Below are 27,937 nucleotides of genomic sequence, written 5' to 3'. Positions count from 1 at the left end.
GAGAGAGCGGCCAGTGAGGCGGTGAGGTCGCGGAGCCTGGAGCCGTGCCCCACTGGAGCAGAGCAGGCCGGTGCCCTTGGAGAGCAGCGGCAGTTCCCTAAAGCCACCCGTGCACGACTGCAGGAACCAGGCGCCCACTGCAAGGCCCTGACCTGGGAAAACCGAGGTGGACGCACACACGACATGGCACGGCACAGATGGCACTAGGAAGGGGCCGGGAAGCTACTTGTGGGAGTGAACACACTCAGTATCTGGACTGCAATGGTCTCACACAGTACACACACCAGAGCTTAGTACATTACACACTTCAAACATGTACTATTTATTGCACCTCTCAAGAAAGTGGCCAAAAAAGGAAAAGAAAAAAAAAAAGATAGGGATGAAAAAACCATAAAGAAGTACTGGACATAACCATCAGGGAAATGAAAAAGGAAGCCCCAGTCATGTCACCACACACCCATAAGAATGGCTAAAATGAGCCAAGCCACGTGTCAGCAGATTGGAAAAGTGGCCTTCTCCTCCGTGGCAGGCTGGACATGCAGCATGCACAGCCAGTCTGGAAGACATCGTGCAGTTTCTTACAAAATTAAACACAATCACCAGATGAGCCGGTAATTCAACGCCTCAGCTGAGAAAAAGGCAAACGTCTCCACCAATCCTGCGTCCAAATACGTACTGCAGCTTCACTCAAAGAGACAAGGACTGAAACCAAGCACACATTTCATCCACGAAGGAGCAGACAGACGAACTGACTGACTGTGGTCCAGCCACACGACTGAATGCCACCACAACGCTACCAGAACAAAAAGGAATCGGCCACTGACCCCAACGCGGCGAGGCCCGGCGCAGACAGCAACACACTGTTACCCTCCTCATGAGACACTTAATAGAGCAAAGTAACAGCGAGCAGTTGTCCAAGGAAGGGGGACAGCAGGTGACCACAGAGGGGCACAAGGGAAAGTTCTGGGGTGATGAAAATATTCCATGTCTCAACTGTGGTGGAGGATACACAGGGCTATGCATTTATCGAGTGTATCAAACCGTATACTGAACATTTGTGAACTTTATTGTATGTAAATTTTATCCCAATAAAGCAGAGCACCCCCCCAAAAGAAAGAATTAAGTGTTCAACTAAAGAAGCTAGAAACAGAATGACAAAATAAAGAAAGGAGTGTAAGAAAATAATCACGATGAGAGCAAAAGTTCATGAAAGAGATAAACAAAAAATGACAGAAATAATCCACAGGGCTGAAAGATGCGCTGGGGGCGGAACCAGGCCCCCAGGCCCGGCCCTGTTCCTGTGGTGGGAGCCCACCTGCGGATGGGACTCGGAAGACGCTCCCCCTCACTGGAGGAGGGGCCTTGGTCCAAAGGGCAGATCCTCACAAGCCAAGGGAAGTGGACACAAAAATGCGGCCATGGAGCAGCCGGACACTGGAAGTCAGCGGACTCAGGAGGGAAAGGAGACACCGCCATGTGCATCGCCATGTGACGGGAAAGCCAAGGACCATGGATGGCCACAGCCAGAAGACAGAGACCCCGGAGGAAGCCAGCCCTCCAGCCTCTGCCACTGTGAGCCCGTAAGTTCCTGTTGTTAAGACAACCTGTGTGTCCTTTTAGCAACCAGAAACTAAAACAGATGTTTATTTGAAAAAAGAATTACAAATTAGTCTCTAATATGACTAATCAAGGGAACAAAGCAGAAATAAACTATCCTATATAGAAAAAGGGTCATATATACAGATATGATATAAATTTTAAAAAATCATACAAGAAAATGAAATGCTTTAGCATACTTTTTACACGTTATGCAAAAAATTGTTTAGAAAAAATATGAATGATCAAAATTGACTCAAGAAATGAAAAACTTGAATAAACCAACAGCACTTAAAGGAAATTAGGAGTTACGGAGAGAGCAGGCCCAGTAGTGTATTAGTTAGGGTTCTCTAGGGAAACAGAACCTACAGGAGATATCAGTAAACACGAGATTTTATACAAGCGTCTCATGCAACTGTGGGGATGCATGAGTCCAAATTCCATAGGGCAGGCAGTGAGCTAGCAACTCTGATGAAGGTCTTCGATAATCTCCCCAGGAGAGAATGGCCGGCTGAAGAAGTGAAGGTTCTCTCTTCTCCCTTAAAAGTTGTCAAGTGCTTGGATTAAAACCAGCTGATTGCATTCTCTCATTTGGAAGACACACCCTTTGTTGATGTCATCAGCCACAGCTGCAGCCAACTGACTGATGATTTAATAAACCAGCCTTCTGGCTTATTAACCAGCCACAAATGTCCTTGCAGTAATGGTTAGGCCAGTGCTTGCTTGACCAGACACCTGGGCACCATCCCCTGGCAAACTGGACACAGGAACCCAACAACCCAACTGTCACAGGTTGATAGTCCTCTCTTTCTCAAACTGTCTCAGAGAAAACAATGAAAGAAACGACTTGGCCCATTCAGTCAGCCTTGACTGACAAACTGGACAAGACCAGTCAGAGGAACACGGAGCGCACACCATCTCACCTGCCAAGAGTGGCTAAGCTTTCACCCTACAGTATCAGCGAATCAGCAAACTCCTTCAGCGCAAGGAACGCAAAGTGCTGAGACACGAATTGTCAGCAGCTGGTCAGGGCCAGCAGGAACCCTGGCCGCCTCCTGGTTCAGCGATGCAGGTCAGCCAGGCCAGGCCATCCTCCCCGGACAGTGAGAACTCAGGGCAGCGCCATCCTCAGGGAGGGGAATCCGAGAGTCTCTAGCAAAACCACACACGCCCTGACCGAAAGACACATGGACAAAAAATGGGGGAGGACACCTGCCCCGGCCACGGACTGCAGTGTGGCTGTGACCACCCAGTGGGGCTGGACATTACTCTCCAGTTCGGACCAGCTAAGGTGAAACCAAGGCTCACCACATGGTGGAGAGCAAGAGGAAGGAGGAGGAGTGTGTGTGCACACGCAGTGCTGGCTCTGTGTGCCTCAGCAGCATCCCTGGGAAGGGAGGGAGTGTGTGTGTAAGGACAGTGTCCCTGGAAGAGGAGTGTGTGTGCACACGCAGTGCTGGCTCTGTGTGCCTCGGCAGCATCCCTGGGAAGGGAGGGAGTGTGTGTGTAAGGACAGTGTCCTGGAAGAGGACGAGTGTGTGTGCACATGCAGTGCTGGCTCTCTGCCTTGGCCTGGTGCCATGACGCCACAGCGGTCTCCTGCCAGCATGGCTCACCTCAGTCACCACGGTAGAGCATGAGTGGCCGCCGACTCTTTAGACAGCAAGCTGTGAGCAGTGACCGAGCTCCACGGCTTCCAGGGTCTCTGGACTCTGGCTGCTGCGCTCTGCTGCCCATCCTCACGTGGCACACGGCAGAAAGCACATAGCTCTGCTCCCCATCTCTGCAGGGGCAGACACTGCAAGCCCCAGCATTCAGCTTTTAAAGTTAACCCCAGTACACCTGGGTTCTCTTAGGGACTCGAGTGCAAGGCAAAAGTGTGCTATCTACCACCAAACAGAACCTCACTAATCCAGCCAGCAGGCCAAGGAATTGCTTCAACTTTTTAAAGCCTATTATCTAAGACAGAATGTCAGACAGGACCCTGACGCTACAACCGAAGGGGATGCAAATTTGTTAGCTGAGATGTGCAAGAAATAGGCCGTAAAGCACACAACAGAAATTCAAGCCGCGCGACAGCAAGTGGCAGCAAGGAAGGTGTGTGGAGGCTCTCACCACACTGCACGTTACTTCCAGGGCTCCGAGGGAACATAAATGGCATCCAAAAAAACCACTGACTGTGGGGAGGCTGAGTGAGGTTGTAGCAAAAGGATGACATGTCCCATAGGAATTGACACTGGTCAAACAACTTCACCCTAAAGGGACACTCAGAGATGTTTCACAGCACAAAGCTGCTGAAAGCTGGTCAAAACAGAGAGAGAAGTGTGACACTGTGCACAGAAAAGATGCTTGCTCAGACTGCTAACTTATAGAAGAAAGCAAGCACCGCTCAACCATTCTTGGTAAGATTTTCAAAATAAACAAAACACTTTAATTCTCCATATTTCCAATGTTTTAAATTACAGCATAGTAAATAAACAATATCTTAAGTTGTTTCTTCATTTCCCTATACAGTTATAATCAACAATCACAGGAGTTTTCAACATCTTGAGAAAAAATTTTGTTAGGTTCAGAGCCGTTCAAGAATCCACACAAACGCAGCAAGTCATGGTTTAAGTAGAGAGTTTAAGGTTTATTAGACGAAGAAAGCAGAAGAAAGCAGGTGGGAGCCATCAGAAAAGAAAGAAAGGAAAAATGGCTCCAGCCCTCTATCTGAGAGCAGCATTTTTAAAAGGAAAAACCCACATGGGGAGGGAAGGGTGTTGGGGGAGAAGGGTCCTGCTGAGTGTGTTCTGGGCCTCGATTGGGTGGGTGTCTGTCAACTTCTAGGCTGACAGGTTGTTAGGATTCTAGCCCATTATTCTTCTCAGAAAAGCAGCTACATTATCTATCTAGGGAGAGCAAGCCTTTTCAGTTGTTTGTCCTACAGAAATATCTGATCTTGCTTTTACCCACCTTTTGGGGTTGGGGCACCACTGTGGCGGGGACAGCCTTAAACAGCCTTCATTCTTTAGTTTATGGGGAGCCTGTTTTCTGTGAGATAACCTGCGGGGCCTCTGCGTTAGAAACTCCTTCTAAATGTTAGTTCCTTTCTTTCTGGGATCTAAGAAATTTAAAGGCTGCAAAACAATCTAACTTTCCACATGGGTTATTAAGCTCCCTCTGCACAGTCTTGGCTCAGTTGTTTTATGCTCCCACATGTCCTGCAGAGACAACTGCCTGAGGGCTGTGGAGTGACTTCCAAGACACACTGCTTACTGGAAAAAGAGCCATGGGTACAATGGCTGTGCCACTTCTGACCCAAGAGGGGGAGAAATTAAACATGCAGGTGGGAGTGTGTGTGTGTGCATATATATATATGTATTTGCTCATATCAAAGAGTGAAATGACACAAAAGGGAAAGCCAAAGCTATGGAGATGTATTACTACAGAGGTGGGGAGGGGTCAAAGCAGAACAGACAGGGATGACCTCTTATCTGAACGTATCCAGTTTTTCAGTTTTGACCAAAGAACCACATATAGGTTTGCACGTAACTGTAAAACAGTATCTAAAAGATACTTTAAAAAAGGAATCCCAAATAGAAGAAATGGGAACACTTCCCAAGGCCAGACAAACCAAACTCAGACAAAATGACAAGAAGAGAAAACTACAGAGCAATGCTTCTGATGAATGCAGGTGCAGTAACCACCAACAAAACACTAGTAAACTGAATAAAGCATATTTAAAAAGGATCATATGTCATTACCATGTGGGGTTTATTCCAAGAATGCAAGCTTAGCTAAATATCCAATCCTCAATACACTGTACTGGCAGTATCAAAAACGGAAACCGCATGATCATCTCAATACGCCCAGTGAATGCACTTGACAAAATGCAGCACCTTCCAGGATAGAAGCTCTCAGCAAACTAGGAATAGGAGGGAACCTCCTCAACCTGATAAACGGCATCTACGAACACCCACAGCTAACATCCTGCTTAATGGGGAAGGGCTAGAAGACTGGAAACTTTATACCCTACGACTGGGAAGTGAGCGCAGCACTGCTCTTCAACATTATACCAGAGGTTCTATTAAGGAAAATGAGGCAAGAAAATGAAATAAAAGGCATCCAGTTAAAAAGAAAGAAACTATTATCTATTTGCAGATAATATCTTGTATGTAAAAAATCCCAATGAATACACTAAAAAACAATTAGAACTAACAAAAGAGTTCAAGGCTGAAGGATACAAGATCAAAATATCAATTGTATTTCTATTCACTTGCAATAAGGAAACCAAAAATAAAATTAAGAAACCGATTCCATTTACCAGAGCATTAAAAGGAAGAAACTAGGAATAAATTTAACTAAAAAGGGGCAAAACATTCTGAAAACTATAAAACATTCTTGAAAGAAATTAAGCAAGATCTAAACAGATGCAGAGACAACGCGTGTTCCGAGGTGAGGACAGTTAACACGTTTAGGTGCACATTCCCAAGCTGGTGTACCGAGCCAGCGCACCCAGCTGGCCTGACTGTAGAAACCGAAATGCTGATGCTAAAGCACAGACGGAAACTCAAGGGGCCCCGAACAGCCAAAGGGGGCCTGAAAAAGAGGGACCCGGATGGAGGAGTCACACCTCCCGATTCCAAACTTGGTGGGGAGCAGCAGTGGTGGCTTCTGTACGGTTAGACACAGAGCAGCGGGATGCAACTCAGAATCCAGAAACGAGCGCTCACAATCACGGCAACTCCTTTTTGACCAGGATGCCAAGCAATTCAACGGGAAAGAACAGCCTTTAAAATATTTTTTCGAAAGAGAAACATCCACGTTCAAGCAGGAAATTATACAACATGTAGGATTTGTGTTAAGAGACAAGGCTGCTGGGTGAGGAAGGAAGTAGAGGAAAAGGGATGACAAAAGTTCAGCCACATGTCAATAATTATTGATGTTCAGTGTCAGGTACATGAACATGGAGGTCTGTTACACCATTCTCTCCAGTTTTATGTGGGCTTGAAATTTTAAAAGGAAAATTAAATGAAATCTGACTGTATATAAAAATTGAGCATGACTAAACACAATTGATCCTGGGAATTCAAAGAAATTCAGCATCAAAAAATGTATCAACAAAAGTCACTAAGTAACCGGAACAAAGGAGACCATCTTACATGCATCTCAATACGTGGAGGGATCATAAAATGAGTCTTGATAAAATGTTCCTCCAGGATAAACGTGGAATGAGAAGGCACCAGGAAGAGAGGGCTTTCCTCAGCCAGGAGGGACACCTGCCTGTCTCTGCAGCAAACCCCACGCAAGCAAAGACACCAGTGGGGCCTGCTGCCAGTCAGAGTGAGACCCAGGGGGATGCAGTGTGCCAGGCTTGGAAGAGACCCCAAATGTCACTCCAGACCACACAACTTCCCAGAAAATCTGAGAGAACTTCAGACATAGGGTTAGAACCCATAACAAAGCAGCATGTTTGTGAACACAAGATCAACCTGCAGGAATCAGAATGCTCCCTCACAGCAGTTAGGAATCGGGGTGCTCCCACACACAATTAGGAATCAGAGTGCTCCCACAGGGTGGTTAGGAATTGGGGTGCTCCCACACACAGTTAGGAATAAGGTGGTCCCACAGGGCAGTTAGGAATCAGAGTGCTCCCACATGGCAGTTAGGAATCGGGGTGCTCCCACATGGCGGTTAGGAATCGGGGTGCTCCCACACACAGTTAGGAATCGCGGTGCTCCCTCACAGCAGTTAGGAATCAGGTGCTCCCACAGGGCAGTTAGGAATCAGGGTGCTCCCACACGGCAGTTAGGAGTTGGGGTGCTCCCACACACAGGAATCAGAGTGATCACACAAGGCGGTTAGGAATCGGGGTGCTCCCACAGGGTGGTTAGGAATTGGAGTGCTCCCATAGGGCGGTTAGGAATCAGAATGCTCCCACAGGTGGTTAGGAATCGGGGTGCTCCCATACAGGAACAGAGGCAGCCTGAAGGAGGACTTCATGGGGAAGAGAGTCAGGGGCCAGGGGGACCCAAGGGAAGACTGCACGAGGGAGAGTGGGTCTGAAGGGGGAGGCAGGAGCAGGGCCTGCTGTGAGCACGAGGTGCATGTCTTGGAGCTGCGGGAGCCCCAACTACGGGGGCTGGACAGACACGCAGAGGCTGGCAGACACAGAGATGTCCTGGGATGCAGAGACGTGGCCTCTGACAAAGGCCACTTTGCGCATCACTGAGGAATAACGTCTGTTTCATAAATGGTGATGTGACCACAGCAACTGATATACAAAAAATTAAACTGAATGCCTACTTCCCATCATGAGCAAAAATGAATTCATCATGGATGGAAGGAAACTGAAAAGCAAACAAGCTTTGAGAAGAAAAGAGAAACCACCTCTCTGATAGCAACGTAGGAGGAAACAATGCATAAAACTCAAAAAGACTGACAAACTTGACATCTTAAAATTTAAAATGTCTTTAAAAATGACACAATGGAGTACAAGTATGAGCTACAGACCAGGAGAACCTTCCCTAATGCACACAGCACACAGCGGTGTCCAGAAGGGGAGAAACGTCCCTTCACGCATAAAACGGACGGAGGGACAGGGTCCACACAGCAGGGCTTTCCTCAAGACACATGGAAAAAGGGTTAGAAACCACAGGCTGAGAGGGGGAAGAGGGAAGGTGAGGAGGACAGGGTGGGGAGGGGAAAAGGGTTAAGGAGGAGGGGAAGAGGGACAGAGGAAGAGGGGAAGAGGGATAAGGAGGAGAGGAAGAGGGACAGAGGAGGAGGGAGAGGGAGGAGGGAGGAAGAGGGACGACAGACAGAGGGACGAGAAGAGAACCAAAGAACCATGCCAAGAGCACAAGAGGCCAAGGAGAGGAAGCAGCAGACCCAGACAAAGCCTCAAAGTTCCACTCTGAGGATGCAAACCCCAACAGCGAGAGCAAGCGGACACTGAGCTAACCCCAACACCTGGCACAGGGCAGGGCTGGACACATGAGTACCCCAGCACAAAGGGCTCATGTGTGTATACGATGCTGGGGTCTGCAGGTGCTGTCCCGTTGAGGGGAGTGGGAGAATGTCCCGTGACTCCGCAATTCCACTTCTAGGGGACGTGTCCCGTGACTCCGCAATTCCACTTCTAGGGGACGTGTCCCGTGACCCCACAATTCCACTTCTAGGTGGATGTGTCCCGTGACCCTGTAATTCCACTTCTAGGGGACGTGTCCTGTGACCCTGTAATTCCATTTCCAGGTGACACGTGGGGGTAAGCTGGCAGGGAGCTTGAGGCAACGGGTCCCTCCCCCACTCCAGGCCCATCCACAGGGAAATGTTAAGTAAGTCGTGATAGAGGATTGATACAGAAACGAAACAGGATGTATTAAGTCTACAGCGATCAACATGATAAATCCTGAAAGCACAGAGTACAGAGAGGAGCCCCAAGTGCAAAGTGTCTGGTTAGCTCTGCTGACCATGTTTCCTACAGCCTGTGAACCGATGCTGCATCTTCTAAAGCGGGCCCCAGGTGGCCATACCACACCTCGGCTTCTGCTACTCCCGGAGAGCACGGCCGGTCTGAGAGGAAACACCCTCACACTTACGGGGCACCACTCAATCATGGCCAGCCAGCCCCACGACGCCCCGGCCTCATCCTCACCCGCTCCCATGGAGACAGAGGACACAGGAGCTTCTGCTCTCGCTCACTCTGCCCTATGACCACCTGGTGTCCCCGCACGGCCCTGCGTGAAGGCGAGCTCCCCCTGGACACGGGGATACACTGCAGACTCTCCCTGGTCTCCTCCCTCTCCATCTGCGCTGGGCCCTCCCAGACCCCATGCCCGGAAATGGAAGCAAAAGGGGTGCAGAGGCACGATGCCCAAAGGGCGGGTCTAAAGGCTCGCGGCAACACAATGGGGCACAAGGACTCAGGGCCTGTGGGGGCAGCCTCAGAAGAGCAGCCACCCCGTGCAGGGGGACGAGAACAGAGGTCGCACACGTTCTGCGCGGATGTTGGGGTTCACATCCACTACCCCTCCAGGTCAGCACACACACGGATGTCGGGGTTCACATCCACTACCCCTGCAGGTCGGCACACACACCAATGTGGGAGTTCATGTCTGTTACCCCTGCAGGTCGGCAAGCGCACGGATGTCAGGGTTCACATCTGCTACCCCTGCAGGTCGGCACACACACAGATGTGGGAGTTCATGTCTGCTACCCCTGCAGGTCGGCACGCGCACGGATGTCAGGGTTCACATCTGCTACCCCTGCAGGTCGGCACACGCATGGATGTCAGGGTTCATGTCTGCTGCCCCTGCAGTTAGAACATATGCAGGTGTTGGGGTTCAGGTCTGCTACCCCTGCAGCCGACATACACGCAGATGTCTGGGTTTGCACCCGCTGCCCCTGCAGGTCGGCACGCGCACGGATGTCAGGGTTCACATCCACTACCCCTGCAGGTCGGTACACAGACACTTCTGTGTCCTCACAGCATTTCATGGGAAGCATCAGTATAAAATCCCGCCCATGTATAGAATTTCCGGCAGTGAAAGCAGGCAGAGACTGGTCACTGAAGGTGACACCAACTGCCGTGGCCCAGCTGGGGACACCCACCTTGGCCACCTGGCCCATGTCGTCCATCGTGGCTCTCTCGTGCGGGAACTGAGAGAAGGTCGCCTCCACCCGGGAGATGACAGCGTCGACATCCACGGCGTCCTTCGGACATCCTCTAGAAAAATAAAAGGTTGGAATTCTTTGGCTTGTGGCGGGTGGCAGAGGGTCTTCTTTCTTTGTCTGAACCTAAGAAGTAAAACAGGTGACACTCAGTTACAGTGTGGGAACGTTAGATACCCTTCAAAACCAGCGAGATTCAATCACCACGGCTATCGCAGCCAAGCCTGGGGTACCAGGCCACAGAGGTCCCTGACTGGGACACGAAGCTGCCAAACATGGAAGCAAACCCTGCCAGGCGACTACCATGCTAGTAACAAATCCCCAGTGACTGACTGTCACAGAAAGCACGACCCCGTCAGGCCAACATAATTTTAACGACACAACTCCACCGAGCTGCCTGTGGTGGTCAGTGGGATCCAAAAGGAGTGAGGCAGGCCAGATCTCCCTCTGTGGCTCAACAGATGTGCCTGCCCTGCCCTGCAGGCGCCGGTTACAGCACAGACCCTGCCCCCGCCCTCCCCTGGAGCAGAGACCCTGCCCCTGCCCTCCACAGGGGCCTGCGCCCCAATTCAGGAGGGAATCTGCGATGGCCTGGGACCAACGTGTCACCTGAACTGTGCTATGTCGCTGTGAAGGGTGCATTGGTGCCCACCCCACCCAGCATGGCCTGTTCCTCCGCACGTTTCGGGGTCTGAATTCCCAAGCCCCGATGGGCAGAGCTGCCGAGCAGCATGCAGCCAAGAGAACACGCGAGGGGCAGGGCTCAGCCTGTGTGCAACACGGGGGTTCTCAACACCAAGCTGCTGCAGCAACGGAGCAGTGCCCAGCTACCTGGGAAGCCCAGTGCTGCTCTAAGAAAAATGAAGCCTTTTCTGATTTCTTTACCAACTAGTGAGCCTTGATTTTAATTCCTTTCTGTGTTTATTCAGTTATCCAAGTCTTGAGTTTTCTTTTGGTGACACAGAGTTAATTACCTGCAGATGCCTCGAGCCACCGGGTGGCTGGGGCACCTGTGCACTGGTGGAGAAAGGCGCGGGGTCCCGGGAACTCAGGGGATCCTCCAGGGCGACTGCACAGCCCCTCACATTCAGAGCAGCCTGCGACCATGGCAGACGGGGAAACCGAGACTGAGGATGCCAGGACCCCGGAAGACGGCCACGAAAGGCCACCCTGGGCCTCGCCTGCTCCCTCCTAGACTTGAACAGCCCTGAGCTGCACACTGTGCTGCTCATGCCACTCTGAGCTCAGGGCTGGACAAAAACACAGAAAACCGTGTCACTCCACAACATGGGCTCTTTCCTCCACTACTCAAGAGGGTCTAACAAACCAGGGAGACGGGAGGAGGGAGGGGATGTCTGACCACCCACCTAGTTCAGAAGCAGGGAGGGGAGGAGGGAAGGGAGGAGGGAGGGGACATCTGACCACCCCCCTAGTTTAGGAGGAGGGAGGAGGGAGGGGTCCATGGCAGGACTGCCATGTGCTCTCTCAGAGGCTTTAATTTCCTTGTGCAGACAGTTTCTCTCAAGTCACTGTTCGTGCCGTCCGTGTCTCAGGGCCAACCTTGGGGCTGGTCCTAGGAGAGCTCAGCACTGACAAAACCAACATATGGCACAGAGAACTCCTGACTGGGGCGAGTGTCCTGAAGCAGCCAAGGCCAGCTCGTCCTCCCCACACCAAGGTCAGGCCAGATCCACGCCCCCGGGCAGTTCAGCCTCTCCCCGCCTCCACAGCCACCAGCAAAGCTGAGCTGGCCACATGTCACATAGGAGGGCTGTTTCCGCCCGTCACACCCTAAAAATACCTAAAAGCCACTTTTCTCAGCCCGTTGCGTCACCCTCCTCATGCAGAGACTCAAGCTGCCATCCATCCTCTCGTGTGGACCCCTATGGAGACCCTTCCCATGACGGGGCGTCCTGCAATAACACCCCACGCCCAGCTCAGCCTTCCAATCATGAAGCCAGGGTGCGTGACGCTCCGGGACCTCAGGCACTGCTGGGTGCACACTTCCTTCCCAGACAGAGCCTGTGAAGTGTGTGGATGGGAGTGCTGCCCCTTGGGTGCAGGGTCCGCCTGGGAGGGGTGCAGTCCCTGTGCCTCAGTATCCCTGTGGGCAGGCCTGCCCCTCACACACAGCTAGGAGGAGGGTGAGCACCGGAGGGGTGCAGTCCCTGTGCCTTGGTATCCCTGTGGGCAGGCCTGCGCCTCACACACAGCTAGGAGGAGGGTGAGCACCGGAGGGGGGCAGTCCTTGTGCCTCGGTATTCCCACAGGCAGGGCCAGGAGGAGGGTGAGCACAGGAGGGGCGCAGTCCCTGTGCCTCAGTATCCCCATCGGCAAAGACAAGGCACAGGGGTGGGACCATGCCCCCCACAAAAGGCATATTTGGGTCCCAGCCCCAAACTGTGGGTGGGAGCCCATTTGTAACAGGACCTTGGAAGAGGTTCTTAGTTCAGGTGCCCGAAGCGAACAGCGTGGCCTTATCCCACCATGGCAGAAGTCCCTGGAAGCAAAGGAAAACGGACATGAAGGAGAAGCCAGGGGAGCCATGAGCAGCTGAAAGCCAGTGGAACTCAGAGAGCACAGAGAAAATGCCGCCATGTGCTCGGCCATGGGACAGAGGAGCCAAAGGACTCCAATGACTGTTGCTGCCAGACGACAGTGACCCCAGGGGGAAGCCAGCCTTCCAGTCCCTGAACCCGGGGGGAGGCCAGCCTTTCAGTCCTGACACTGTCAGTCAGTCAATTCCTGTTATTAGACCAACCCACTACGTAATGTGAATTTTAACTCATTTTCAAAACCGAGGCAACAACAGCAGTATATAAGGCAAAGAGGGACTAGAACTGAAGTGCTGGAGGATTTGTCAAATGAAGGACAAAGATACTGATTCATTTTGGACTTGGAAAAACTGTTTTTTGACAATTCTAGGAGAAGCACTAAGCTAACACAAAGGGTAGACTCCAAACCATTGGATGCGTAAAAAGGAATGAAAAAAAAAGAGAAAGGATCAGATAAAAAGAAATGCAAAATAAGATGGTAAAAATAAATAAAAATCTATTAAAAAGTCACAGATTTGATATTCCAGTTAAAACACAAGATTAGACTGAAAAAACGAGATATTTATTTATAAGAGGTACATATAAAACTTAAAGCACAGGAAGGTCAAAAATTTCAAAAAGGATGTCAAAGCTGTACAGGCCACAGGGACCAAGAGAATGCTGGGCGCCTATTTTAAAACCCGCAAGGCCGGCAGGAGGTGACAGACAAGAGACCCGGGCGCTGCTGCGGGACACGGGAAGGCTCGGGCTGAGGAGAACAGGATCCTGGATTCACCTGCCTGGGACCCCCACAAGCCCAGCAGTGAGGGGACAGGATCCCAGATTCACCTGCCTGGGACCCCCACAAGCCCAGCAGCGCGGAGGGGCTGCCACGGCCCCTGCAATGGGGAATGGAGCCAAGCCCTCAGCAGTGACAGGGGCATTCGTGCAGACGCAGGAACTCACCAGCTTAATCACGTGGACATGAACAGATGGCGTCCCCACTCCCAGCTACTTAGCACACCCCAGCGCAGACAGGAAAGTACACCGAGCCCAGGAGCCGGCCCAGGGCTCTGGAGGATGGCGACAGCACCATCTCCTACCTCAACACGGTCAGCTTGGACACGCCATGAAACCCAACCGGAAAAATGGGTCTGCACCAGGGAGGAATTCTAAAGCAGGGCTGAGTCCTCTGAAAAAACTAAAGTGAAGGGTTTCCTTTGTTTCCCAATCATCCTCCTCCATCCAACAGACGCAGAGCATGCCTCAGTGAGCATCCACCACCCGGGCCTCTGGTTCTTAGAGGCTCTGGGACAGCACACGGATGCTCTGGGACAGCGCACAGACGCTCTGGGACAGCGCACGGACGCTCTGGGACAGCACATGGACGCTGGCAGCCCCACAGTTACGGGTACATGCGTTGGCCTGGCACCACGCAAGTATTTCCACAAAACACCCCCAAATGTGCATAATAGTTGCAGCTGGTCATAAAGCCCACATCAGCTCTTTGGGTGGAAGCGTCCTCTCTGCTGATGGCACCACGAGAAAACCATCCAGTGTCTGCCTAACTGGTTACGTGTTCTGAGACCACTCACCTCAGAGTTGGGTGGTGAAACGCGCAGAGAAGGCACAGAAGGGAGGCTGGTCATGGGTACTCCCTGCTCCAACTCTAGTACAGGGGCTATGAAGGCCCCGGGACCAGACACAGAGCTGCAAGCGCACCCCAGGCCAAGGGGGTCTGGGAGGAGCAGTGGCCGGACCTCCCCTTGGAGCAGGCCCAAGGAGGCTACAAGGAGGCCCAAGGAAGCACAGGTGCTCCATGGCTCCGGATTCCTGAGTATCCACAGGGCACCCAATCCAGAAAGGAGCACTACATGGGCACTGATGGACCAGCGGGTGCCCATTGCACGGACACCAACGGATGAGCATGCAGACACTGTGTGGATACTGACAGAGGAGCGTGTAGACACCGCATGGACACCAATAGAGGAGCGTGTAGACACCACGCGGGCACTGTCAGATGAGCGTGCAGACACTGTCAGATGAGCATGCAGACACCACACAGGCACTGACAAACAAGTGTGTGCCCACTGCGCAGACATCAGGGGATGAGTGTGCAGATACCACATAGGCACTGACAGACAAGCCTGCAGACACCATATGGGCACCAATGGAGGAGCGTGCAGACACAATGCGGGCACTGGACAAGTGTGCAGGAAGCACGCAAGCACCAGTGGAGGAGCGTGCAGACACCACGCGGGCACTGATGGATGAGTGTGTGCCCACTGTGAAGACACTGACGGATGAGCGTGCAGACACCACATGGGCACTGATGGACGAGCGTGCAGACACCACGTGGGCACTGACGGATGAGCCTGCAGAAACCACGTGGGCACTGACGGATGAGCGTGTGCCCACTGAGCGGATACTGATGGATGAGCGTGCAGACACAGCGCAGGCACTGATCGACACCACGCGGGCACTGACGGACGAGTGTGTACCACTGCATGGACTCCGACGGATGTGCATAGACACTGCACGGGCAGCAATGGGCGAGCGTGTGGACTCTGATGGATCAATGTATGCCCACCATATGGGCACTAGATGAACGTGTGTCCACCATGCGGACACTGACGGATGAACGTGCCCACCGCTCAGGCACCAGCATGGGTCTCAACAGAGCGGGAAGGCATGTGCTGGCCACCTCAGAGGAGCCGCAAGCACGGAGCACCCCACACCCTAACCCTCCGTGCCGGTTTGGATGTATCATGTCCCCCAAAACGCCATTATCTTTGATGCAATCTTGTGGAGGCTGACGTATTAGTGTTGATTAGATTGGAATCCTTTGATTGTCTGCATGAAGATGTGACTCAATCAACTGTGAGTGAAACATTTGGATAATTTCCATGGAGGTGTTACCCGCTCATTCAGGGTGGGTCTGAATTAAATCACTGGAACCATATAAAAAGCTCAGACAGAAGGAGACCGTGCTGCAACTTAGACATTTTGAAGACAGCCATTGAAAGCAGAGTTTTGCTGATCATTTGGAGGTAATAGCCCAGAGTTTGCCCCGAGAAGCTGACCCAGAGACATTTTGGAGAACAACATTTTGAAATGCAACCTGGGAGCAAGCAGACGCCAGCCACGTGCCTTTCCAGCTAACAGAGGTTTTCCAGATGCCATTGACCTTTCTCCAGTGAATCCTATTCCAGATGCCTTACCTTGGATACTTTATGGTCTTAAGACTGTAACTGTCTAACCAAATAAACCCCCTTTATAAAAGCCGATCCATTTCCTGGTATTTTGCAAAGGGCAGATCAGCAAACCGGAACACCCTCCCATGAGCTGACGCCTGCTTCACATGCCAAGACCCCGGACTTCCTGAGGTGAAGCCCAGCCTACGCGCCAAGACCCCAACCCTCCTGGCCCCCACCCCCCAGCTGTAGTGGCCAGAGGGACTAGTGGAACATCCCACCCTCCCAGGCATGCACGCTGGAATTCCCTCCAAGGCGTCAGGTTTAGAAAGGGTGACAGGGTGCTGAGGCTGGAGGGGAAACCACAGCAAATGAGGGACAGATATGGGGGCTTGGATTTTACCTTATGGGCAGATGCAACACAGGGACAGAAAGGAGGCTGCCAGAAGGTGGGGACAGTGCTGCGTTTGTCTGGGGCTCACTGGGCAAGAAAGACAACTGCTATGATACTGGCCATGAAAGTGGGTGCCAGCTGTGAAAGGGTGTACTGCTATGAAAGGGGGAGTTGGCCATGAAAGGGGGTGCTGGCCATGAAAGGGGGTGCCAGCCGCAGGACTGTAGAAGCGAATCTCTGCCCCTGCCCCAGGCCCCCAGCACCCCCGGAGGTGGCTGGGGCCGCACCCCACCCCAAAGCCCAGCACAAATGCCAGCAGATGTCTCGCTTGCCCCCCACCCCCACAATTCCCTGCTGCCCCAGAACACACACTGCCAACAACGTACATTCTCATTGCAAGAAACTGTCAAAACATGTTTTCTGCAGATTCATCCAACTTTTTGTTGGCAGAATTCATGAAGTGTGCTTTCCAACAAGTGACTCCTATAAAATAGTCTTAGCGCCATGCAGATTTTCAGGAACGGGTTCTGCCGGTGTAGGGGCCCTGGAGGCTCCCAGCTCACACAGCCCACATGGAAGAGGAGGTGGTGCTGCTGGGAAGAAAGGGCACCCGAGATCCAGCAAAACCCCCACATCACCACTTAGGAGAAACACCAGCAAATACCTATTTTCCTGTTACCTACAGACAAGTCAGTCATGCAGTTTAATTTCACTCTTGGAGCCTCAAGATAATTTTAAGGAGACTTTCCTTAAAAAGAGAGAACTAATTTATAACTATCACCCCCTTGTGCAGGAAAATTTTGAAATGTGTAAGATGGGGTCAGGCAGAAAAAAGTTCAGAATACTTAGGAAAAATCCAATTAAAATACCAGATTAGGCCCTTTCATTATTTTCAAAATAGCACAATTTTCTAACCACTGCATGGCACAAATTACTCTGACAGGGAGGAGATGCATGTGTTCAACAGCCCCGATGCCCCGAACCCAGATGCAGTTTCCTCACAGGGGTGGGTGGGGTGCTGGCCTTCCCTGCCCTCCCTGCTGGATGGGTGGGCACCCTCCTCCCCACGGTCCTCCCTGACCCCTGCCAGCTGGGTGGGCACCCTCCTCCCCACAGTCCTCCCTGACCCCTGCCAGCCGTGCGGCCACCCTTCTCTCCCCACAGTCCTCCCTGATCCTACCAGCTGGGTGGGCACCCTCCTCCCCATGGTCCTCCCTGACCCCTGCCAGCTGTGCAGCTGCCCTCTCCTCCCCACAGTCCTTCGGACCCCACGCCCTAACACCAAAGGGTGAGCTAAGGACAAGGCAGGCCGACAGCCATGCCAGGGTGAGTTAGAGAAGGAAGACGGGACTGTTGGGGAAAGGCCTGGAACTTTAACTCCAGTTACTGCTGAACTAATTCATAACAAACACACAAGTAGAGGAACCAACACAAACTTTAGTCCTCTCAGCACTTGTGACCAGACAGATCTGAAAAGCAGCGGGTTCCTGAAAACCATCCAGCCGGACGTTTTTGATGGGCGCGCTGTGGCGGGGGTGTGCATGAGCAACAGCTGGAGAAAGCCTCAAAAACAACAAGCGGCTGGAAGGTTGCCTGCTTGGCCAAGGATGGCAAAGTTTCATTTAATGCTTTAAGGCGAGTAAAGCTTCCCCGTGGATCTATTTGCATGTACAGCCTCTCTGCACACACCCTCCTTGAAAAAGATGCACCTAAATTTCTACAGTTTCAACCTCTCCTACGGCCTGGGAGACGTGCACTGAAACCACAGTGAAAGGAAAGGGAGAAACTTCTTTAGAAAAAGGAGAGACCAAAGCCTCTCTCTGGAAAGGACAGGCCGACACCTCCCTAGAAAGGAAAGGCTGAAGCCTCTCTAGAAAGAAAGAGGGAAACCTCTTTAGAAAAAGGAAAGACTGAAGCCTCTCTTTAAGTACCTGTCTTCCTAACGCAGTCACTCAGTGCTCCGGAGGAATGCCTGGTTCCGCGGGGCAGCGTAGAAACCCCCGGGGGCTCTTCCCAGGCAGAACCGGGTCAAAGCTGCCCCTGCACCCACCAGACCGGGCACCTGACCAGGTCACAATTGCAATGGCCGCTCACGAAGCCCACAGGCAGCACCGCGAGCACCCGCAATCCTCCCGCCCTGGGAAGGGCTGCACCTGCACCTGCCGGAAGGCCTTCAGCCTCTTCTTGAACCGCGAGGGCAGCACGAAGTCGCAGCCCCGGGCCAGCAGGGCCAGCTCCTGCCTCAGGTCGGGGTCCTGCCGCAGGGAAAGCTCCCTGATCCTCATGCTCTTGGCTCTCATGGGCGGCCACATGGGGCTGGGGGCTGGGGCGGAGCAGGGGCTGGCAGCAGCTGCCCGGGAGGGTGGGGCGGCCGGGGGGGCCTCCACAGGCTGCAGCCAGCTGGCCTGGTGACCACCCGGGCTGTGTGCATTCCACAGGCTGGGGGCATGGCCGTGGAGGCGGTGGGGGGGGGGGCACACGGGTGCCTGGACTGCGGGGTGGCCCTGGGCCCCTGGACAGCCTCAAAGCAGCCCCTGCCCCATAGAGCGGCCCCCCAGAAGGGCCCGTGCCTCATGGAGTGTCCTCCCAGAGCAACCCCTGACCCATGGAGCATCCTCCCAGAGTGGCCCCTGCCCCATGGAGCGACCCCTAGAGAGGCCCCTGCCCCAGAGCATCCCCTACCCCACAAGCGGCCCCGGTTCCCCAGAGCAGCCTTGTGGAGCAACCCCCTCCCCACAGAGCGGCCCCTAGAGAGGCCCTTGCCCCCAAGAGAGGCCTCTGCCCCAGAGCATCCCCTACCCCACTGGTTCCCCAGAGCAGCCTTGTGGAGCAGCCCCCACCCCAAGGAGCGGCCCCTAGTGAGGCCCTTGCTCCCCAGCAGCCTGGGGTAACAGCCCCTCCATGGAATGTTCCCACTCAGCAGCCAGCAGAGGAGAGCTGACTCCAGGCCCGGACCTGCTTTTCCTGCAGGAGGGACGCGCCAGCTGCTCTGTCAGGAAGGCCCCTGTCCCAGGGCCTCTGAGGACTAACTGGGCTGAGCAGCCCCCTGACGGGCCCAGCCCCCTTAGGCGGCCCGCTGCTCACAAAAGAGGGAGGAAAGAGACTGCAGGGAGGAGTGCGTGGCTTCAACTCCTAGAAGGAGAGAGAACAAACGCTTTCTCCAAAGGAATCAGATCCATGCAGGTGAGACACAGGGTAGGAGACAAGGGAGAACCAGGCAAGCAGCTCATGCAGGGAGCTGCCCGGGCTCCGAGGGGGGCAGCTGCCGCGTCCAGAAAGGCCGCCAGCTTGGCGTCCCACAGCAGCTGCCAAAACCAACAACCCGGGTCTGCTTCACAGGCACAAGCTCAAAAGACACGCTTAAGCTGAAGCTTACAGGTTTTCTTTTCAAAAACGGGGAAAACAGTATGCAGAATTTTAGCTTTTATACCATTTTACATTTGGGTAAGTTGACTTTATGAGGTCATATTTAAAACAAGAAAAGGCAGCAGGGGGATGGTGAAAACCAGCTGGCCTGGGGACTTTTAAACAAGGCACAGGAGCCTCTCCTTCCCCTACTGTGCTTGGGAAGAGGAGCTGTGAGGAGTGCTTGGCTCCACAGCATTCCCTGTAGCACCAAAGGCCCCGTGTGAAGAACGTGGAACGGTTTGGGAAGATCACCCTGGTCGGGATCAACAGTAACACAGCACCAACACGTGCCCCAAGGCAGAATGGGGTGCAGGGACCAGCCCACACCCATCCCACAGAACGAAACATCCTCACAGATCAAGGGCAGGTGTTAGAACACGGGAAATTTAAGACATTTCATCAGGAAACCTTCCAGATCGGAACATGAAACCTGAGAGTCCGGCTGTGTTCTGGTTAACAATGACTTCCTCTGCCAGAGTGCCCCGCGCCAGGACAAAAACACTATTAAATTAGTGTTACACTCAGGACAAAGAGCCAGAGAGAAAAACCTCCCTCACAAGGGAGCAGTCTCGGGATGCGGCTCTTTTTTTTTTTTTTATTCATTTTATTGAGATATAGTCACATACCACGCAGTCATACAAAACAAAGCGTACATTCAGTCGTTTACAGTACCATTATATAGTTGTGCATTCATCGCCAAAATTAACTTTTGACATTTTCATTGCTACACACACATAAATAATAAGAATAAAAATTAAAGTGAAAAAGAACAATTGAAGTACAAAAGAAATCTGGGTGCCTTTTTTTTTTTTCTTCCCCCATTTTTCTACTCATCCATCCAAAAACTAGACAAAGGGGGGTGTGGTTCATATGGCTTTCCCAATCACACTGTTACCTCTCATAAGATACATTTTTATACAATCGTCTTCAAGATTCATGGGTTCTGGGTTGTAGTTTGATAGTTTCAGGTATTTACTGCTAGCTATTCCAATTCATTAGAACCTAAAAAGGGTTGTCTATATTATGCGTAAGAGTGCCTCCAGAGTGACCTCTCAGCTCCTTTTGGAATCTCTCTGCCACTGAAGCTTATTTCATTTCCTTTCACATCTCCCTTTTGGGAACGGGGCTCTTTCCATGAAGAAAAATGAGGCAGACACACTGTTCAGAGCATGCAGAGAACTTGCAGAGAGTGTGGTGAGAACGTGGAGGAAGCAGGCAGGAAGTGTGCAGAGAACGTGCAAGGGTGTGCAGAGAGCATGCAGGGAATGTGCAGGGAGCGTGCAGAGAATGTGCAGGGATGTGCAGAGAACACGCAGAGAATGTGTAGGGCGCACAGAGAACATGAAGGGAACATGCAGACAGCATGCAGAAAAGAGAATGCACAGGGACAGGCAAGGAGCATGTAATGAATGTGCAGGGAGTACACAGAGAACACGCAGGGGTGTGCAGAGAACATGCAGAGAAGGAGCATGGAACAGACAGGAAGCATTCAGAGAATGCACAGGGAATGTGCAGGGAGCAGGTAGGAAGCATGCAGAAAACATGTAGGGATGTACAAAGAACTTGCAGAGAAGGTGCAGGGAGTGTGCAAAGAAGGTGCAGGGAGCATATAGGGAGCACACACAGAATGTGCAGAGAGCACACAGAAAACATGCAGGGAGCAGGCAAATAAGAGAAGGCGCAGGGGCGGGCAGGGAGCATGCAGAGCATGTGCAGAGAATGTGCAGGGAGTGGGCAGAGAAGAGAATGCACAGGGGTGGACAGGGAGCATGCAGAGACGTGCAGAGAAAAGAAGGCACAGGGGCGGGCAGGGAACATGCAGAGAACACGCAGGGAGTACACAGAGAACACACGGGTGTGCAGAGAATGTGCAGGGAGTGGGCAGAGAAGAGAATGCACAGGGGTGGGCAGGGAGCATGCAGAGACGTGCAGAGAAAAGAAGGCGCAGGGGCGGACAGGGACCACGCAGAGAACACGCAGGGAGTGCACAGAGAACGTGCAGGGGTGTGCAGAGAATGTGCAGGGAGTGAGCAGAGAAGAGAATGCATAGGGGTGGGCAGGGAGCATGCAGAGATGTGCAGAAAAAAGAAGGCGTAGGGGCGGGCAGGGAACATGTAGAGAACACGCAGGGAGTGCACAGAGAACATGCAGGGGTGTGCAGAGAATGTGCAGGGAGTGAGTAAAGAAGAGAATGCACAGGGGCAGGCAGGGGGCATGCAGAGAATGTGCAGGGGTGTGCAGAGAATGTACAGGCAGCACACAGAGAATGTGCAGGGAACATGCAGGACATGTGCAGAGAATGCTTAGGGGTGTGCAGAGAATGTGCAGGGAGCACACGAGGAATGTGCAGGAGTGTGCAGCGAGTGTGCAGGGATGTGCAGGGAGCGAGCAGAGAACACGCAGGGCTGAGCAGGGGCGAGCAGGAGTCTGGGGCAGCCCACCTGTGAGCCCACAATGGTCCATGGCCCCAGGACACAGATGTGGGGAGCCTGCCTCACCCCGCCTTTCCTCCAGCCCTCACCCCCTGCCTCCCGCCATCACACCACAAGCTCCCCTCACCTGAGCATTAGAACATAAGCCCACCGTCTGGAGTCCACCCCACAGCCCAGCCCGCCTCCTTCTATTTCCACTTCCAGTCTGGGTCCCACAGAGAGACCAAGGGCTTCTCCAGGACCCATCACTCCCCGACCTCTCGGCACCTTTCACTGCTTCACACCAGCCCTCCTACATGGCAACGGTGGGCCAGGACCACGCGGGGGGCAAGTACAGTCCTCAGGTCTCAGGGGACACCAACAGGTACAATACACCATCCCCATCCTGAGGAGCAACCAGTAACCTCGTGCCCCATCCAGAACAAAGTGGTCAAAGAAGCCAAGGAAATGACCCCAGGTCATGATAGAGCGCCTGTTCAAACTGCAGAAACTTGGGTCCACCTTTCCTCGACTTCCCCTTCTCCTGACCCTGAGCCCATCTCTCCCTCCTGACTCCCTCCCCTGATGCTGACCCTGAGCCCATCTCTCCCTCCTGACTCCCTCCCCTGACCCTGACCCTGAGTCCATCTCTCCCTCCTGACTCCCTCCCCTGACCCTGACCCTGAGTCCATCTTTCCCTCCTGACTCCCTCCCCTGACACTGACCCTGAGTCCATCTCTCCCTCCTGACTCCCTCCCCTGATGGTGACCCTGAGCCCATCTCTCCCTCCCCTGATGGTGACCCTGAGCCCATCTCTCCCTCCTGACTCCCTCCCCTAACCCTGAGTCCATCTCTCCCTCCTGACTCCCTCCCCTGACCCTGAGCCCATCTCTCCCTCCTGACTCCCTCCCCTGATGCTGAACCTGAGTCCATCTCTCCCTCCTGTCTCCCTCCCCTGATGCTGAATCTGAGCCCATCTCTCCCTCCTGACTCCCTCCCCTGACCCTGAGTCCCTCTCTCCCTCCCCTGATGCTGACCCTGATTCCATCTCTCCCTCCCCTGACCCTGACCCTGAGTCCATCTCTCCCTCCTGTCTCCCTCCCCTGACCCTGAGCCCATCTCTCCCAAGGGATCAGCCCCCAGCCCCAGCACTCTTTTTAAGGACCCAGGATCCACTCCTTTCTTTCTCTTTTATTTTTATCCCTATTCTAAGCTTCCATTTGGGGTCCAAGGTCTGCCATGTTGTCTCTCTAATCTTCCAAACAGGAGGTACTTTGAAAACACAACTGGGGAAAAGGTTTCAAACCACAGGTGTCCAAAAAATACCATGAGGTGCATTTCGGACAGGAATGAGAAGCCCTGCGTGTTTAGTTCTGAGTCAGACACAGCAGGGAGGTCATCCAAACACAGAACTTGTGGGACGAATTGGGAGCAAATCTCTTCTGAAATCATCACATTAAGGAAATCACTTAATAATTCACTGCAAACATACCGCTTTCATCAAATAATTTATAAAGAGAAAAAAAGCAAATAGAATTCAGCAGCTTATAAAAAATGGATTAACCATGTCCCAGTGGGGTTCATCCAGGGAAAACAAGAACATTGGTTTAATGACTAAAAGTCAGTTAACAGAGCACTACGTTAACAATCATATGCTCGTCAAGGACAATGAAATCCAACAGGCATTCATGTTAAGAATGCTCAACAAACTAGGAACAGAAAGAACCTTCCTCCAATGAGATAAAGGACATCCACAAAACAAAACCCTGAAATTGATAGATTCTTAGTGATAAAACTGAAGCTTTCCACCTAAAAGTGGGAAATAGGGAAGGAGGTCTGTTCTCACCACTTCTCTTGAGTGTAGTACTGGAGGTGCTAATCAGTGCAATCGGGTAAGAAAAAGAAATTAAAGGCAAACAGATTGGTGGGAAGAAGTAAAAGTTTTTACTCACAAACTACATGATCTTGTGTGCAGAAAATCCTAATGAATCTCTCAATAATTACAAAAGCTAATAAGCAAATTTAGTGGGTTCACAGGATACAAGATCATAGCATTTCCATATGCTACCAATGAACGTTCATAAATAAAATTAAGAAAATGATTCCATTCACAACAGCATCAAAAGAATAAAGCACTCAGGAATCAGTTAAAGGAATCTTAAGACCTGAACACCAAAACTACAAAACTGCTGAGAAAAACCAAGGAAGACCGTAAATGGTCACTAAAATTTCCTTAAACAAAATCAACTGCTTATATAGCCTGTGAGAGCTGGCAGTCTTGAAAGCATGATCTGTACTTCTTCACTGAATCCGACCACTGTCTCTTGCAGCCCATACCAACCCATGTCTTTGCTCAAGATTTTCTTCTGCCTGAATGAGAGAACCAGATTCTGCCTCTCTCCCAGGGCCCCGTCAGACACCTCCTCTCACTAGACAGACCAACTTCCCTGGACAGACAGACGGAAGCCCTGTCTCCCAAGGCCCCATTCAGACACCGCTTCTTACCCAGACAGACTCCCCTGGATGGACAGACAGAAGCCAGGGTCTCCGAGGGCCTTGTTCAGATACCTCCTATCACCAGACAGACTGACTCCCCTGGACAGACAGATGGTCAGAAATCCATGTATCCCAGGGCCCCGTTCAAACACTGCCTATCACCCAGATAGACTCCCTCGGACGGACGGATGGGCGCAAGCCAGCGTCTCCCAGGGTTCAGACACCTCCTCTCACCAGAGAGAACAGGACTCGTCTTCCACTTCCATCTTGGGGCTCCCCCGATTGCTCACATGGCTCCAGCCTTATCATTTCAAGCAGGAGCCTCTCCTGATAGCCCACCCCAATGACGCCACAGCACGGTGGCCTTGTTCATCTTGCGGAGACGTGGCACCCACCAGGCTTCCGGCTCCTCAGAAGGCACGGAAAATCGGCAGAGAACAGATGAAAGAAGCCTCAGCCTGGAAGTCGGAGTCCTGCCCAATCCAGCCCTCGGACCCCTGGCCCAGGCTTCTCTCCCCACAGCCCCGGCTGTTGGCCTGCTCCGGCTGCAGCTCAGGTTTCCAGACCCCCACCTTCACCTTCTGCTCTTCATCTGATCCTGAAATGCCTTCCCTTCATGCCCCTCACCCTCCCACCCCCAGACAAGGCAGCCCCCAGGTGCCAGCCCACAACTCACCCTGCGTGAATCTCCTCCAAGTCCCCCACTGGAAATGACCACGGTCTACTGTGCACACCTAAGGAACCTCATTTCCAATCACTTGAGGGTTACTGACTGCTTTGCATGCTACACATTCTTTTCACATGCATCCTATTTGCCCTCCTTGCACAGAGCACACCTTCTGTGAATATTTCCAGTCGGAAGTGGATTCACGTGAACTCACAGGCTCACCAAGTACAGGAATTCACCTCGGACTGCAGTCTGGTTTCTGTCATTCAGACATGTTTACTAACCCCCATGAGTAGGAATATCATCGAGAGGAGGGAGAAAATGTCATTACTAGAGAAAGCCTTCTGAGGCCTGGTCCTCCTCACACAACCTGTTTCATCAACAAAACGAGGGATTCAGGTAAGGCTTTCTAAGGTGCCAAGGTTCTGCAGTTTAGCAGGAACCTGTGTGGGCCAGAAGCTGAGAGGAGGGCCCTGGGGCCCAGCAGGGCTTTTTCTAGACCCATCTGCAGAATCCAAGATAGATGTCGCCAAGGTTTCCATCAGCCCTGCAACCTCATTCAGTTCACGTTCCCCTCGGAGACTTGTCTCGGGAAAATTTCCTAGATCTATCACCACATGTTAGACAACCATCAGTAACTTAAAACCAACAAGTTCTCTTTGGATGGACAGCCACCTCTCCTCGCCCAGCAGCAGCAGGTAAATTTTGGCTGCAAACTGTAAACCATGTAAACACCACCTATGACATGTTTAGTGCTAATGCTAGGAAAAGACTTGGACTGAAAACGTCTTATCGTTATAAATAAGTTGGAACAGTACCCTTCATGTTTCAGGCCTGATAAATATTATAGGTACACAATACGAGCAAAACACACCCTCTCCTAGCACACCTGGAGGTTAATGACCGTAACCGACACGGGGGGAAGGAAAGAACTTGCCCCGCTTTTTCCAAATGCATTGTTGCCCAGCTCTCAGTGCTGCCGACACACCAGCAAACAAGTCAGGGAGAAACCCCTATAAGCCCAGGGGGAGAAACTGCTGAGAAGCGGGTAGCCGACCAAGGAAAGGCTGAGACCGGACCACGGGAGTGAAACCGTGACGGTCACTTTGTCAGCACCGAAGACTCCCGCGGCGGGGCAGAGCCCGAAGGCCTGCCGCAGCCTGTCCCCAGCCTGTCCCCAGCCTCGGCCCCCACCAAGCGAGCGTGGAGGGTGCGGCCGAAGTTACCTGTGGACGTGCTAGAAGGAAGAGGGACTTACTCCTCGGGTGCCTTACTCCGCTGGACGCGGCGCCCAGGGGCAGCGCGGGGACCGTCGGCTTCTGGGGCGCGTGCGGCTTGGGGGCGGCAGCCGAGGGGCCGGGGCGCCCCGCGTCCCCGCCGCCCAGGAGGGCCCCGGCGGGCGCGCGGACGCTGCGCAGGCAGTCCCGGAGGATGGCCTGCGTGCTGGCCTCGCTGAGCCAGCGCAGGAACAGCTCGTCCACCTTCATCTTCAGCACCGGCTGCAGCACCTTGCCGGGCGGCATGGCCGCGGCCTCGCTGCCTCCCGCCCGGGGCCTCCGCGCCCCTCCCGGGGTCCGGCGGCGGCGGGACGGGTCCGCGAGGCCCGCGACTGCCCCGGGCAGCTTCAAAACCGGCACGCCGGCCGCGCTCCCACACGCTGTCGCCGACGTCGTGCGTCACCACGCTCATGGCGTCGTCGCGGCGACGCGCACGGCCCCACCGCGGAGGGTAGCGCGGCTGCGCGAGGCGGGTCCGGGCCTCGGACGGGGAAATCTAGGGGCTTGCGGGGCTGGGACGACGGGGACGGGGGTGGCGGGCCGAATCCTCAGGTTTTGCCGTCCTTTGGCTCCCCAGCGGGGCGGCCCCACGGATGACGCAACCTTAGGGCCGCGGAGGTGTGGGCATGCGCTGTGCGTGGCTGCCGGGAGCGAGCGGGAGGCTGGCCGACTGAGCATGCGCAGTGCATGCCCGCAGCGGACGGCGGCGAGCACTCGCGGGGCTGAGCACTCGCGGGGCCTGCGGCTGCAGATTCTCTCTGAAGTGGGGCAACCTCAGGGTTCTGCAAAGCACAGTATGCGCTGGCGTGCAGACGTTGTTGATAGAATGTTGGGGGAAATGAGCTGGGTCCTTTAAAGTTTAAAGTCAGTGGAAAAACCTCTATGCAACTGCAGCGCATTGCTTGCGAACGAAGCAGGCTGCCTGAGAATTTACTCTGGAGACCCTTAATCTGGTGGGGGATGGGGACGCTGATGTTTAAAATGAAAGATTAAAGGAGATTATGGGAGTTTCTCTGAGCAGTTGATGACTCATGCATTGGGCAGCAGCAGAACCGCGCGTGCAGATGTGGGGAGGGGTCTCTGCAAAATCCTTCCTGGGAAAGGGTCTTCATTTTACCGTGAGCATGAACTGTTTTTGCAGTTGCCAAAAAACAATAAATCTAATTTGTGAGCGGTTAAGTTGGTTACTTAAATCGCCTTTTGTCCTAGTATTAGCTTATTTCACTGTATACTTTTATTTTTAATTGTCACCTAATCAGAATAAAGTTGACATCACCTTTTCCACTGCAGAAATATGCCCTCTCT

The 27,937-nt window shown here is 52.9% G+C and overlaps 1 protein-coding gene across 12 annotated transcripts in view; it reads right to left on the bottom strand.

The window, feature by feature from the left end:
* The window catches only part of LOC119511160 (serine/threonine-protein phosphatase 2A regulatory subunit B'' subunit beta-like), a 50,636-nt gene extending 23,577 nt beyond the window's left edge, over positions 1-27,059 (bottom strand). For 5 of the 12 annotated variants that reach the window (XM_037805621.1, XM_037805622.1, XM_037805620.1 and 2 more), the window contains exons 1-2: positions 26,614-27,059; positions 10,192-10,306 (exon numbers count right to left, since the gene is read on the bottom strand). In XM_037805621.1, the coding sequence (XP_037661549.1) occupies positions 10,192-10,306; positions 26,614-27,044 (546 nt within the window). In that variant the 5' untranslated portion in view covers positions 27,045-27,059. Of the gene's footprint in view, positions 1-10,191; positions 10,378-11,225; positions 12,395-18,526; positions 18,767-26,581 lie in introns of those variants that run through there. The other 7 variants (XM_037805623.1, XM_037805627.1, XM_037805629.1 and 4 more) reach the window with 7 other exon arrangements.
* Between the last annotated feature and the right edge of the window lie 878 nt (positions 27,060-27,937).

Source organism: Choloepus didactylus, chromosome 16, assembly GCF_015220235.1.
Source record: "Choloepus didactylus isolate mChoDid1 chromosome 16, mChoDid1.pri, whole genome shotgun sequence".
Lineage (NCBI taxonomy): Eukaryota > Metazoa > Chordata > Mammalia > Pilosa > Megalonychidae > Choloepus > Choloepus didactylus.
The sequence above is the reverse complement of the archived record's forward strand: the minus strand, read 5'-3'. Positions and strand labels throughout refer to the sequence as shown.